The 14,213-nt window shown below is 42.4% G+C and overlaps 1 protein-coding gene across 4 annotated transcripts in view; it reads right to left on the bottom strand.

The window, feature by feature from the left end:
- The window catches only part of MTR (5-methyltetrahydrofolate-homocysteine methyltransferase), a 103,634-nt gene extending 95,043 nt beyond the window's left edge, over positions 1 to 8,591 (bottom strand). The window contains exons 1-3 of one of the 4 annotated variants that reach the window (XM_011935747.1): positions 8,367 to 8,591; positions 3,102 to 3,103; positions 682 to 893 (exon numbers count right to left, since the gene is read on the bottom strand). In XM_011935747.1, coding sequence (XP_011791137.1) covers positions 682 to 840 — 159 coding nt within the window. In that variant the 5' untranslated portion in view covers positions 841 to 893; positions 3,102 to 3,103; positions 8,367 to 8,591. Of the gene's footprint in view, positions 1 to 681; positions 897 to 3,101; positions 3,104 to 8,366 lie in introns of all 4 variants that reach the window. The other 3 variants (XM_011935746.1, XM_011935749.1, XM_011935748.1) reach the window with 3 other exon arrangements.
- Positions 8,592 to 14,213: the final 5,622 nt, after the last annotated feature.

Below are 14,213 nucleotides of genomic sequence, written 5' to 3'. Positions count from 1 at the left end.
GGTGGAAGGGGTGAATAAGCGCCCTTGAGCCCTTTATAAGGGCTCCTCCTAATACTATCACACTGGGCATCAGGATTTCACATACGAATCTCACAGGGACACAAACATTGAGACCACAGCAGTGCCCTTATAAGAAGAAATATGAGAGTTTTTTGTCCTCTCTCTGCTCTCCGTCAAGTAAAGATACAAAAAGATAGCTATCTATAAACAAGAGGGCCCTCACCAGACGCAGGATCTGCTGGCACTTTGTGGACTTCCAGCTTCCAGAACTGTGAGAAATAAATGTGTGCTTGTATAACCCAGTCTATGGTAACAGGTAATATAGCAGCCGAAGCTAAGACACCACCTTTAAGCATTTCTTCATCAGGGCTGTTGCAGTGACTTGAATAAGATAGTTTTCTCATATTCACTAGTGTGAAAACCCTTATTTGTCCAGAATCTCATAGTTTTTCACTAGAGTTTACATGCCTCAAGGGCAGAAAACCTACCTATCTCATTCCCTCATCCTGAGTGCCCAACACAGTACATGACTTTTATTTGATGTCTAAAACTTGCTTTCTGAATAAACTACCTCTTTCTTCTTTATTCTCCAGAGCACTCAGCATAGCAGTCTGCCCTGATACATGAAATAGCTTGCAGAATAACAGAATGAATACATTTGGGAACCTGGGAATACTTTACCTTATGGATTTGGTAAATGACATCGGGCTGAGTTATACTTAAAATGTCATTGTTGCCTTTCAGCGGCCTGGCATGATCTTTAAATTCCTGACCTCGGAAGTGTTCTTCGTTTAGCTTCTGCCGCTGGATCATGGTCCCCATCCCTCCATCCAGCACCATAATCCTCTTCCGCAGAATGGCGTCGATCTCATCCCGCGGGGTTTTCTTCAGACCTGCTTTAAAGAAAGCAGAGTTTTACTTTAAAGAATGAAAGGTAAAAAAGATGTGTAAAGGAGGATCTTTAGAGAAATTTATAATAATCTGCAATAAGGAGTAAATGGAGTTCATAAAAGATGCACTCATAACTCTATATAGGAAAATGCTGCCCAAAAAGGCCGTTAAGTCGTAACAAAGCCTAATACAAGATTGCACACAACACAAAATCCCTGGTGAAGCACAAAACCAAGGTGAAGGTAGGCTGTAACTACTCCTGTTTTACAGATGAGGAAAACAGGCAATAATGGGCCAGTGATACAAGACTTTGCTCTCCCTAAATAAAATGATTTAGTAGAGAAAATTGAAAACCATCAATAATTCCAAACTACTCTTTAAAATATTAGCTTTGACCTTCTCCCTCACCTATTGCCAGAACTAATAATGGCCTGCAAACAGAGTTTTACTCACCTCTGCCCAACTATGAAATAATAACTGGCTAACACCCTTGAACTTCTCACCTCTCCCCACGCTCCTTGACTTCTAATTCCCAGTCCAGAAAAGGGCCCAATGCTTACTCCTTCCAATCCTGCTTTCTGGTTTCTATGACCTACTGGAAAGCCACAAAACTATGCTGACTAGAGTCACTGAAAATTTGTAATGTTCAGCCTCTTCTTTGGTTCACCTTTTCTTGACCTCCCTCAATACTTCTAACATCTGCTGTCCCAATTTCTGCTTTTTTTTTTAGCCCCAAATCCTTTTCCTCCTCATTCCACAAGTGATTTCACCTAATCCTATACAAAGAAGTCTTCTGTTGGAAGCTCCTCAAATTCACACCCTCTCCACCTCAAAATCCTCTTGCAGTCTGGCCCCTCTATTTCCCTTCTTTCTGCACCCAAGGAAGAGCACATGATCACCAACACCTCCCATTGCTCCCCCATCTAGCCCTTCCCACTCCCACAGTTCCACCTCAGCAACCACCGATTTCTTATCTTTCTCCTGAAATTACTTTCTAAAGACGCCAATGACCTTCTAAATACCAAAAACACCTGGCCCCAATCTTAGACCCAGCTTGTAAACTATCCACTGGATATCACTACCTCAACTACCCACCTGCCCCTCAATCTAATATTCAAAACCAAACTTGCATATATTCTCTGTCTCATCTCCTGATTTCTGTAAATGGCAACACTCTTCCCAGAAAACTAATCATAAAATCTCAATATTATCTGACTCCTTGTTCTCCCTGATAACCAACATCTACTTAGATCCCAAGCCTTATAGATTTGGCCTCTAAAATGCCATGCACAATGGTCCCACCTTCCTCGCCCTATGACAACCCCTTTCTTGAAGCCCTTACTACACAGGCCAGCTATCACCAATCCTCTCTGAGCTCCAGTTTGAATCCATGCAAATGAGATCATACATCTATGGAAGTGCCTTGTAAACTATCAAGTGTTCTACAAAGGTGAGAGATCACCACCATACCCAGTCGCCCTGTGTTCCAATCCATCCTATGCACCACTACCAGATTAATCTTCCTATAGAACAATTTTTTAAACCAGTTGCTTCCTCTGCTTAAACACCTTCAACAACTCCCTATAGCATATCAGAGTGAACACATGTTACTCAAAACAAACCTTAATGACACCAACCCATTCCTTCTGTGCTCCCTAAGAGGCAAGAAAAGCTGAAGTCAAATGGAGCTGGTTCTAAGCTATTTGAGCTCCTTGGAGCTCATGCCTAGCAACACCAAGGTCAGTACTTGGCAAATATTTCCCTAATTGAAATGACAAAAAAGTGAGGGTAGATGAGAAACAACAGCCAAAGATAATTTAAAACCCGAACCAGTAACTTAAGAATATTTGTAAGCTGGTATTGGGTACAAACTTACAACCCTGCCTTGTCTAACTGTCCAGGGTCTCAAGTATACAATACAGGAACTGGGGCTAAATGGTGGTCACAGAATTATTTTCAGTGACTTTCTCCAAGTGGGCTTCAGGAAGGTGGCTCTAGTAACCTGAAAGAAAAATTTGCAATATCCAATATCTCATTTCTTTTCCAAAGCGCTACGTTTCTTTCAGGATGCACTATTCCCTTCCAAAGCCACCTCACCGGCTAACTGTGTTTACTGAACTTGCAGGTGAGAGAAAACACTTCCTGATAAAGGAACGAAGTTAAGTTCCAATGACGTGACCAAAAGTACTTCAAGAACCAAAGAAAATCACTTCTCGGGAAATGTGGAGAAAAAGTGGGGCTTAATGAAGCATGTATAATAGAAAGACTGGTAGGCATCAGGCAGTGGGCATCATTTCAAGGATAGCAGACACGGTAAATTCACATGCAGCGTTAATTTAGGCACTCCATGAGGTGACTACCCTATCAGCCAATAAGCACTCAGAATTTGATAGGCTTAAGCTAATAGTGGCAGGGTGTGAAAATCCAAGAAATCTGGGTTTTAGCCCCAGTTCCCCTTAGTAGCTCTGCGATTTTAGACAAGTCCTCTCCATGCTTCAGCAAGATGAGGAAACATCGGCCCCGCCCTCATCATTGGAATTGTGATACTAAAATGAGACCATATGTTAAGAACTGGACCTCTTAAGTCACACAAGTCATGAAATGAGACATTGGTGTTTGATGTGTAGTAAACATCTGATAAATATTAGCTACTCTTATTATGTTGGTATTACTGCAGAGCTGGGACTGAAGCTCTAACGATTGTGTTCTATATATTACAAAGTTCAGTGGGCTGTGAAAAATCATGTAAAGCCTGAAGCTCTCAGTTGTTCACGTTGGGGCAGGAATGGCATATTTGCAGGTTTGGAAATGTCTTCTTTCAGTCGGGTGAAAGAAGAAAATACCCAGTGAAAGCTGTTAAATGTAGATAATTTCACATGAGGAATGAGAGGACAAAGAACTAAAGACTGTAACCCACATGCCCAAATGAATCGCTTTCTCCTCAAAAGAATGTAGCTGCAATTCTCCCTGAAACGACGGCACGTGAACTTACATGGGTGACTGAATCACAAGCCTGGTGTGAGCGTGGGGTGTGGCAGTGGGGAAATAGGTCATACACGTGACATTTCATATTTAAAAGGTATTCAAACTTTCTAGGGAAAGAAAGGCAATCTTTTCCACAGACAGTGAAGTATATTCTTTGACATCAGCAAAATGATTAATCAATATCAATCAATATCCTATTATTTACATGCCCTTCTTCCCATCTTCTCCACTGAGCGAGTGCACACATGTTTAGCAAATCTAACCACTCAGAGAGCCTCCAACCCTCCTCTCATTTTCATAAAAAGTCTTAGTACTTTTCCATGGGGCCCTTACTGTATACCCTTTTCAATCCAGAAATAATAAGCTTTGTTTTTGGACTTTAAGACAGTTCAGTATTTACCATAAAACAACCCAGCCCCACACATGCAAATTCTGATATCTTGTTTGTTGAGCCACCATATAGGCAAGAGATCAGAAGTTTTTAAAAACATCTGCTTTGGCTTTTTAGAAACCTGACAAACTTACTGTATAACTTATGTGGAAGAACTTTATGACTTCAAATGAAGAAGAATTCTTAAGATGCAAAAAGACCAACCTCTTAATTTTTTAAAAAAAGATGACTTTGATTACATAAAAACCAAGGATTTCTGTTAAATGAAAGTCACCATAGACAAAAATAATAGATGATAGGTTGGGGGAAGATTCTTCCATGTCTAAAGCTGATTTGTTTTCTCATTGATTTGTGTTAGTTCCTTGTACATTCCAGAATGTAATGCACAATGTGAATTTTAAAATACCTATACGGTTTACAACAAAATGTACAAATATATGAATATATGTAAAAAAGGCAGTCTATGGAAACAAGAGAATTGTGAATGGAAAATACAGACAAAAAGGAATATATAATACAACACATATGAGCAGGAATTTTGAGGACTGAATAAAAAACTCCTACGCAACTGAAGCCCTTAAAAATCCATTACTCAGGCTGGGTGTGGCAGTTCATGCCTGTAATCCCAACACTTTGCAAGACTGAAGTAGGTAGATCACTGAGTCCAGGAATTCGAAAACAGCCTGGGCAACACAGTGACCTCGTCTCTACAAAAAAACAAAAATTAGCCAAGCATGGTGGTGTGCACCTGTAGTCCCAGCTACTAGGAAGGCTGAGGCAAGAGAACTGCTTGAGCCTGGGAAGTCCAGGCTGCAGTGAACCGTGATCATGCCACCGCACTCAGCTTGGGCAACAGAGTGAGACTGTCTTAAGAAAAAGAAAAAAAGAAAAACCATTGCTTCCTCATTATCTACTTGCTTATTTTTCGTTTAGAGGATAATGTAAGATTTCCCATTTAGAGAAACTAAGAAGTCTTCCTTCAGAAGATCTGTTGGTATGAAGTGTCCACTGTCTTAGCCTTCTGTATTCCTCCAGGTAGGAGGTCATTTTTCACTGGCTTTAATTACCATTCTAATTCACCGGTTTCTAATTACTATCAGAACTTGCTCAAAAGAATAAGCCACCTTGACAATTCTTTCCCTTGGCAGAGTGGGGATCTATTGAAATGTCACTCTTCTATGAAAAACAACAACAACAATATTGTATTTATCTGTATTCAGTTCATTAGGTCTAGAACGTTCTGTATATTTAACTACTGACTAGTCAAGTTCTAAATAAAGCAGGTTCTTTCTGATTATCTCTCACAGTAAATATAAGAATATAGTTTTGCAGTTCCTTCATTTAGCTGACTAGTTATAACACTATTTCAGAAACATTTTTATGTTTAATGTATATATGTAAATAACTGCAGTGCAGAGGAGAATCCCAAGGAACATTCTTGGCTTGTAAACCTAAGAGATCACACAGTATTTTCTCCAGTTTTGAGTGGATTAAGGGAATATACTTTGTGGGGTTTTTTCCCCTGCCATTAACATCTTATTTTCTAGCTAACAATATTCTGATTCACAGCAACTGTTCCAAAGAATAAACATGGGAATAAATGGTTAAAGCCCTAGTCAGATTTGGAGGCGGGGTAAGTCAGCTAGCACCACCTTTAAGAACTAGCCTAAAGAATGACAAGATGAAGGCCTAAACAAATAAATTCCTAATATGTGCATGTAAGTTACAAATTGCAGTGTCAAGAACTCATCTCCCCTGAAGGTAAAATGACCCCAAGTAGGTCTGACTTACTTAGGACTGTGCTAAATGGGGAACACATACAGTAAAAGTACATTTTCATTTTCTGCATTATTATCAAATGATCCCAATGCTTTCTCACCAGTGTTCCGTCTTTGCTTTATTAAAAACAGTCTTACTACTGCCCTACAAGTCACGTGCAAGATACTTTTCTCTTTCATTTTTGGATCTCTAATTTCTAGTTTGCACACACTTGCTACACTTTGTTTTTTGGGTTTTGTTTTTTTTTTTTGTTTTGGAGACTAAGTCTCACTCTGTCACCCAGGCTGGAGTCTCGGCTCACTGCAACCTCCGCCTCCAGTGTTCAAGCAATTCTCCTCCCTCAGCCACCTGAGTAGCTGAGGTTACAGGCGCTCACCATAAACTTGGCTAATTTTTGTATTTTTAGTACAGATGAGGTTTCACCATGTTGGCCAGGCTGGTCTCGAATTCCTGACCTTAGCTGACCCGCCTGCCTTGGCCTCCCAAAGTGCTGGGATTACAGATGCGAGCCACCACGCCCAGCCTCTCTGGGGGCATCTCTTCGCTTGTGCAGTATTCCAATTTTAATATATATTATTTCCTCCTTTGATTTTAATAACCTAGAGAAGAATTAGGCTGATAGCAATTAACTGGATCATTTATTCATTCCTTCATTAATCATTCATCAACTGAGTTCCAAGTAACACTCATAGTACTAAGCAAGGATGAAACGAAGAAACCTTTAGAAGCTGTAGTTAAAATTTTCTCCCAAGATGTATTTGCTAGCCCACCATCCTCCTTCCTCAGGGCACACAAACATGGTCTTAAGGCCCAACCTTGAGAATCAGGAATTCTCAGCTCTCCATTAAAATTTCATTAAGATTGTACACCAGTAAACTACTAAGGGTTATTAGGAAGTTAAAATGTGATTCTAATCCCAGAAGAAGTTGCTCACATAGACAGATGCTGGACTATCTCTAAGGTCTTTTCTAGGCGCACTGGCCTGATTCAGAACTTCAGAGGCCCTAGACTTGGTTAAACGCCACTCAGTGCTCAACTCTAGAAGCCAGCCTTGGGGTGAGGGGATTAGGCTAGATTCAAACACTCAACAATTTTCACTTTCTGTTTAAAAAAAAAAAAATTTCACTCACTATTCACAGTATTTTAAGTCTTCAGTGGCATTTTGCTTCTGATAATGACACCTAAATTCAGATGAAAGGGAAATAACTTTACTTGTTTAAATTAAATGGGAAGGGGGAGGCCAGAAATTATGAGTAAAAGATATTATCCAAATAAACATATGATCTCCCTATGACCATTTATTAAATAAGATGTAAACCTCTATGAGGTTTTTAAGATTTAAGGTGATCTTAAATCTTAAGAGGTTTACATCTTATTTAATAACAGCAGTGATGTCTTTCTCAGCCACAGTCCCACTAGTTTCAAGAACAATCCTATCAGTCCCGTTGTCAGAACCCAAGAATCAATAGAGTCACCAGTTAACCTCTGATAAATTTCCTTGCGCGTTACGAATTCAGTATTCCCCCTCTTCCCGAAGCTAAACATCCCCCACTATGTCATAGGATATTTACTGTTCTGTACTTATCACTAATTCTCGGTTCTACATCTCCTCGTACGTTTTTATGAGTGCATCTGCCCACAAATTATAATCAGGCATGACCTTAGAGATCCAGAGCTCATTACAAAGCTAACATTACGCTCAGTTCTTGTGCTAAACTAGCTTTTTCTCACTGTTGATGCCAGGGCCACCAATATCAGAATCGCTTGAAATTACTACGCCCCATCTCGGTATCTGGAGGTGGGGTCTGCTCATTTATTTTAACAGTGAGTCTATGCATATTGCGGTTTTGCAGCAGTATGCGTAGACGCAGAAAATAAAAAGTTCCATGTAGTAATTTTAAATAGTTCTCTGAGTTTCCTCGTCTGTCTCTCTGCGCCTGAACTTTCTTTGGCAATAAGTGAGCAACAATATTTACGTCACACCACGTGAAACTTCAGAGGGCCCAGCAGGTTTATGCTGCGTCGAACTGGAAAGTTTAGTTACGGTGACGTTAAGAATGTGCTCCGGGGGCAAGGGGAATGAAACTTTTTGCAGGTTTTGATGGTTTGCCTGAGGAGGAAGAGGTGAAGGTCGGAGAAAGAGTGAAGCAAATCACGGGGCCCTCCGGGCTACTGCGCCGAGTTCTCAAGGTGCCGCCCACACGCCGGGAAACCCCGCCGGGCGTCTCCCGCCGCAGAAGGGAATCGCCCCAGGGATTAGGAGGCCACAGCACGAGTTAAGAAACACAACCGAACCACGGGGACGGGGTCGCAGCATTACCGGGTTGCGACAGGTCTTGGAGCGCGGGTGACATGCTGTCGAGTCTCCTCGCGCAGAGGGCGCGGCGGGGAAGACGCGCTCTCCACAGGTGACCACGGCCAAGGGCCACGCCAGCCAGCGCCAGGCGAACCTGCCACAGAAGGGTCGGGTCTTTTGACGCCTCCCGTTGGCTCGCGTCGCTGGGGAACTGAGGACCCCGACAGCCCGCTGCGCCCTAGGGCCTCTCGCGGGGCTGGGCGCGGGGCTGACAGGCAGACGCCCGGCGCGGCAACTGCTGGAGCACGTGCTTTCTTCCCCGGCACCTGGCCAGTCCTTGGTGTCGGCCTAGCAGCCAGACACGCGCGGCCAGAGGCGGAGTCGCAGGAGGGCACAGAAAAGGACCCAAGAGAAAACCCGGAGAGGAGGACAACGTGGCATCCGGCTCTAAGTCCCGTAGACGTTTAGGGCTGTTCAGAGCGCCGTTAGTTCTGCGCTCCATCTGGCCTTGGCGTGGGAGGTCCCGCCCTTTCCGGCCTGTGATTGGGCTGCACGAGCTCCTCGCAGCCACATTGGCTATCAATGTCAACCACTCACCTGCAGGTTAGCCCCGGGGCTCTCTGGGAGATGTAGTCCCGCTCCCCAGTTGCCCGCCGGGGTTTTTAAGCGTCTCAGTACCCAGGATCCGGAAGTGTAAGCCGAAGTGGCCCTTCTAAGGAAAAGTCACAGCGCCAAGTTCGTGCTGACTTCGACACGCTGTGTGGTGTCCAGCCGGAAATTTTAGTTCCGTTTTGCTGTTGACTGGCGCTGGGCAAGACCGTTAACCTCTCAGTCTCCACACTCTAAACAAGAATGATAGGATGGTAGTAATTAGAATTTTTTAGCGTTGTCATAGGCATTAAATGAAATCGTGTGACCGCGCTGTGAAAACTCTGAATTTACCATATTGTCACTTATTGACAGTAAACATATATTGAGCACCTACTATGTGTCAGGCATTGGGGTACACACTTGGAATGCAAAATCATACAAGCTACATCGCACCCCCACCTCCTTCTTGGAGGAGGAACTCAACCTACTTCGATTAATAATTGAACAGGGAAAAAAGAACCACATACGTTTTAAAAGAGCTGCAGTATTCAAAGGGGCTAGGGAAAGGTTTCAAAGAAGAATCTGGGTCCTGAGGGAAGAGTGGTGCCCGGTGAGGTTGTTCCAGTCAGGAGAAGCTCCCTGTGTACAACACAGCACTTTAGAGAATTCTAAAATAAAGGGCAGCTGTGTACGGCTGAGCATGGTAGATGTGAGGAAAAGCAAATGCATCCAGAAAAATAAAAATTATAACCAAATTATGACGTTTACTAAGCTTTAAAAAAGGCACAAATCAGCTATGAAGGAAGCTGAGGCAGAAGAATCCCTTGAACCTGGGAACAGAGGTTGCAGTGAGCTGAGATCGTGCCACTGCCCTCCAGCCTGGGCAACAGAATGAGACTCTGTCTCAAAAGAAAAAAAAAAATCTTGGGACCCCAAAATTATTGAGCCAAAGGGAACATTAAAGCTGGGAACTGCAGTGAGCAAGCCTGCCTTCCATTCTATTCCTAAGTAAGATAGCAACAAAGACTTTTTTAAAGCTATATACCTCCCTCCCTCATAATTTGCCCACAAGAAAATCTCTTGTGGACAAAGAACAGACAGAACTCAAAGTCATGCCTCTGCTCGTGTGAGACAAATGCACATCTCATTGCTTGCTCTGCCCTATAGTTTCACTAAGCCAGACTAGGCATAAGTGACTATTCCTGTAAATTGTGTATTCAGTGAAAGGCTAATCAGAAACTCAAAAGCATGCAACAGTTGTCTCTTACCTACCTAGGACCTGAAAGTCCCTCCCCACTTGGAGTTGTCCCACCTTTCCGGACTGAACCAATGTACATCTTACATATATTGATTGATGTCTCATGTCTTCCTAAAATGTAGAAAACAAAGCTGTGCCCCTACCACCTTGGGCACATGTCTACAGGACCTCCTGAGGCTGTGCCATGGGTGTGTCCTTAATGTAGGCAAAATAAACGTTCTAAATTGACTGAGACTCTTCTCAGATATTTTGGGTTCACAATATAATTGCCCCTATTTTAGAGGAGCAGAAATTGAGGCTTAAAGAAGTTACAAGAAGAAAGCTGGGCACAGTGGCTCACGCCTGTAATCACAGCACTTTGGGAGGCTGAGGCAGGTGGATCATGAGGTCAGGAGTTCAAGACCAGCCTGGCCAAGATGGTGAAACTGTGTCTCTACTAAAAATAAAAAATTAGCTGGGTGTGGTGGTGGGCACCTGTAATCCCAGCTAGTTGGGAGGCTGAGGCAGGAGAATCGCTTGAACCCGGGAGGCAGAAGTTGCAGTGAGCCAAGATCATGCCACTGTACTCCAGCCTGGGCAACAGAGCAAGACTCCGTCTCCAAAAAAAAAAAAAAGAAGAAGAAGAAAAAGAAGAAAAGAAAAAAGAAACAAGAAACAACCAAGGCCTCATGTAACTAGGGAGCCTTGGAGTGGGGATTCGGGAGCCCTGTGCCAGAGCCCAACACCGTAAGTTAGGGGTTTAGTAAGCAAAATTTTATTTCCAAACACTGAAAATATCAGTATCCAAAAAATAAAGGTAGGGGGAGCACTTATAGGATTAACTGCATGGACTTTTAAAAGATTTTTTCCAGAAAATCCAAATACGGTGTCACTGAGTGACTGGTTTTGCTTTCTTTTTGTTTTGGTTTGGTTTGGTTTGTGGATTTTGTTTGGTTTGTGAATTTTGCGGGGTGGGGGTTGGTTGGTTTGGTTTGGTTTTGCCTAAGAATACAGCCAAATGTTTTTGTTTAACAGGCAAGAATATGATATTTAATCAGCTTAAAATGGTAACCTAGGCCGGGCGTGGTGGCTCAAGCCTGTAATCCCAGCACTTTGGGAGGCCGAGACGGGCGGATCACGAGGTCAGGAGATCGAGACCATCCTGGCTAACACGGTGAAACCCCGTCTCTACTAAAAAATACAAAAAACTAGCCGGGCGAGGTGGCAGGCGCCTGTAGTCCCAGCTACTCGGGAGGCTGAGGCAGGAGAATGGCGTAAACCCGGGAGGCGGAGCTTGCAGTGAGCTGAGATCCGGCCACTGCACTCCAGCCTGGGCGACAGAGCGAGACTCCGTCTCAAAAAAAAAAAAAAAAAGATAACCTAAGAGCTAAACTTGATAACTGCTAAAATGTTTTACTTTGAAAAACAAGCTATAGGAGGGAACAGTACTCTTACAACCACTTTTAAAAGTGTTACCTTTGAATCCTGGAAATGTACATAATGAACATGGAGGAAAATCAGAACTAATGTTTTTATTATTTTTTTTAGAGACAGGGTCTCACTCTGTCATCCAGGCTGGAGTGCAGTGGCTCAACCATGACTCACTGCAGCCTCAAACTCCCGGGCACAAGTGATTCTCCCACCTCAGCCTCCCAAGTAACTGGAACTATAGACACATACCACGACACCTGGCTAATTTTTTTTTTTTTTTTTTGATAGAGACAGAGTCTCACTGTGTTGCCCAGGTTGGTCTCAAACTCCTGGTTTCAAGTGATCCTCCCACTTTAGCCTCCTAAAGTGCTGGGATTACAGGCATGAGTTACCACACCTGACCAGAAATAACTTTTAAATTGTAGAGAGTTCATTGAGAACAAATTCTCTTCTCATAACTACAAAAAGAGATTGGTTAATGCTTAATGATTAAAATATTCAGTAATCTAATCGATGTTGGTAGCTTGCTTTTGTTTGCCTCTAGACGGCAACTTTAAAAGTAGAGGTGATTTGAAAAAATTAAGGGAACTAGCCAGTATTGTAGTGTTTTCTGGCCTTGCCTGAAAAGTGAGGTTCAATTAAGACAAACAAGTTGAAACTGAGAATATCTATCGTATTTGGAACATAATTCAAAGGTCAAACTATACTACAAGTCTACAGTACCAAAACAGGATGGCACTGGTACCAAAACAGAGATATAGACCAATGGAACAGAACAAAGCCCTCAGAAATAATACCACACATCTACAACTATCTGATCTTTGACAAACCTGACAAAAACAAGAAATGGGGAAAGGATTCCCTATTTAATAAATGGTATTGGGAAAACTGGCTAGCCATATGTAGAAAACTGAAACTGGATTCCTTCCTTACACCTTATACAAAGATTAATTCAAGATGGATTAAAGACTTAAATGTTAGACCTAAAACCATAAAAACCCTAGAAGAAAACCTAGGGAATACCATTCAGGACATAGGCATGGGCAAGGACTTCATGTCTAAAACACCAAAAGCAATGACAACAAAAGCCAAAATTGACAAATGGGATCTAATTAAACTAAAGAGCTTCTGCACAACAAAAGAAACTACCATCAGAGTGAACAGGCAGCCTACAGAATGGGAGAAAATTTTTGCAATCTACTCATCTGACAAAGGGCTAATACCCAGAATCTACAAAGAACTCAAACAAACTTACAAGAAATAAAACAAACAACCCCATCAAAAAGTGGATGAAGGCTATGAACAGACACTTCTCAAAAGAAGACACTTATGCAGCCAACAGACATATGAAAAAATGCTCATCATCACTGGACATCAGAGAAATGCAAAAAAAAAAAACCATAATGAGATATCATCTCACACCAGTTAGAATGACGATCATTAAAAAGTCGGGAAACAAAAGGTACTGGGGAGGATGTGGAGAAATAGGAACACTTTTACACCGTTGGTGGGGCTGTAAACTAGTTCAACCATTGTGGAAGACAGTGTGGTGATTCCTCAAGGATCTAGAACTAGAAATACCATTTGACACAGCCATCCCATTACTGGGGATATACCCAAAGGATTATAAATCATGCTGCTATAAAGACACATGCACACGTATGTTTATTGTGGCACTATTCACAATAGCAAAGACTTGGAATCAACCCAAATGTGCATTATGACAGACTGAATTAAGAAAGTGTGGCACATATACACCATGGAATACTATGCAGCCATAAAAAAGGATGAGTTCATGTCCTTTGTAGGGACATGGATGCAGCTGGAAACCGTCATTCTCAGCAAACTATCACAAGGACAAAAAACCAAACACTGCATGTTCTCACTCATAGGTGGGAATTGAACAATGAGAACACTTGGATACAGGAAGGGACACTTGGACACAGGAAGGGAAACATCACACACTGGGGCCTGTCGTGGTGTGGGGGGAGGGGAGAGGGATAGCATTAGGAGATATACCTAATGTAATGACAAGTTAATGGGTGCAGCACACCAACATGGTACACGTATACATATGTAACAAACCTGCACATTGTGCATATACCCTAGAACTTAAAGTATAACAATAATAAAGAAAGAAAGGTGTTCTTGGTATTCTTGTATTTATAGATCCAATAGTAGAAATTCTATAAATTTGGGGGGCTATGACTTATGTATATATGTATTTAACAAAATATTTATTGACACTGTGATGTCAGACACTGGGGCTAAAATGATGAGATTAAACAGACTCATCCTGCAACTTAGTAGGTAAGATAAACAGTAACCAAATATATCATTATGAACTAAGATGGGAGCCAGGTGCAGTGGCTCACACCTGTAATGTCAACACTTTGGGAGGTAGAGGCTGGTGGATCATCTGAGGTCAGGAGTTCGAGACCAGCCTGGCCAACATGGTGAAACCCTGTCTCTACTAAAAATACAAAAAGTAGACGGGCATGGTGGTGGGCACCTGTAATCCCAGCTACTTGGGAGGCTGAGGCACCAGAATCGCTTGAACCCAGGAGGCAGAGGTTGCAGTGACCAGAGATCATGCCATTGTACTCCAGTCT

This window comes from Colobus angolensis, unplaced genomic scaffold (genome assembly GCF_000951035.1).
Source record: "Colobus angolensis palliatus isolate OR3802 unplaced genomic scaffold, Cang.pa_1.0 Scaffold148, whole genome shotgun sequence".
NCBI classification, from domain to species: Eukaryota; Metazoa; Chordata; class Mammalia; order Primates; family Cercopithecidae; genus Colobus; species Colobus angolensis.
Note: the sequence above shows the minus strand (reverse complement) of the source record. Positions and strands in the feature narration are given on the sequence as shown.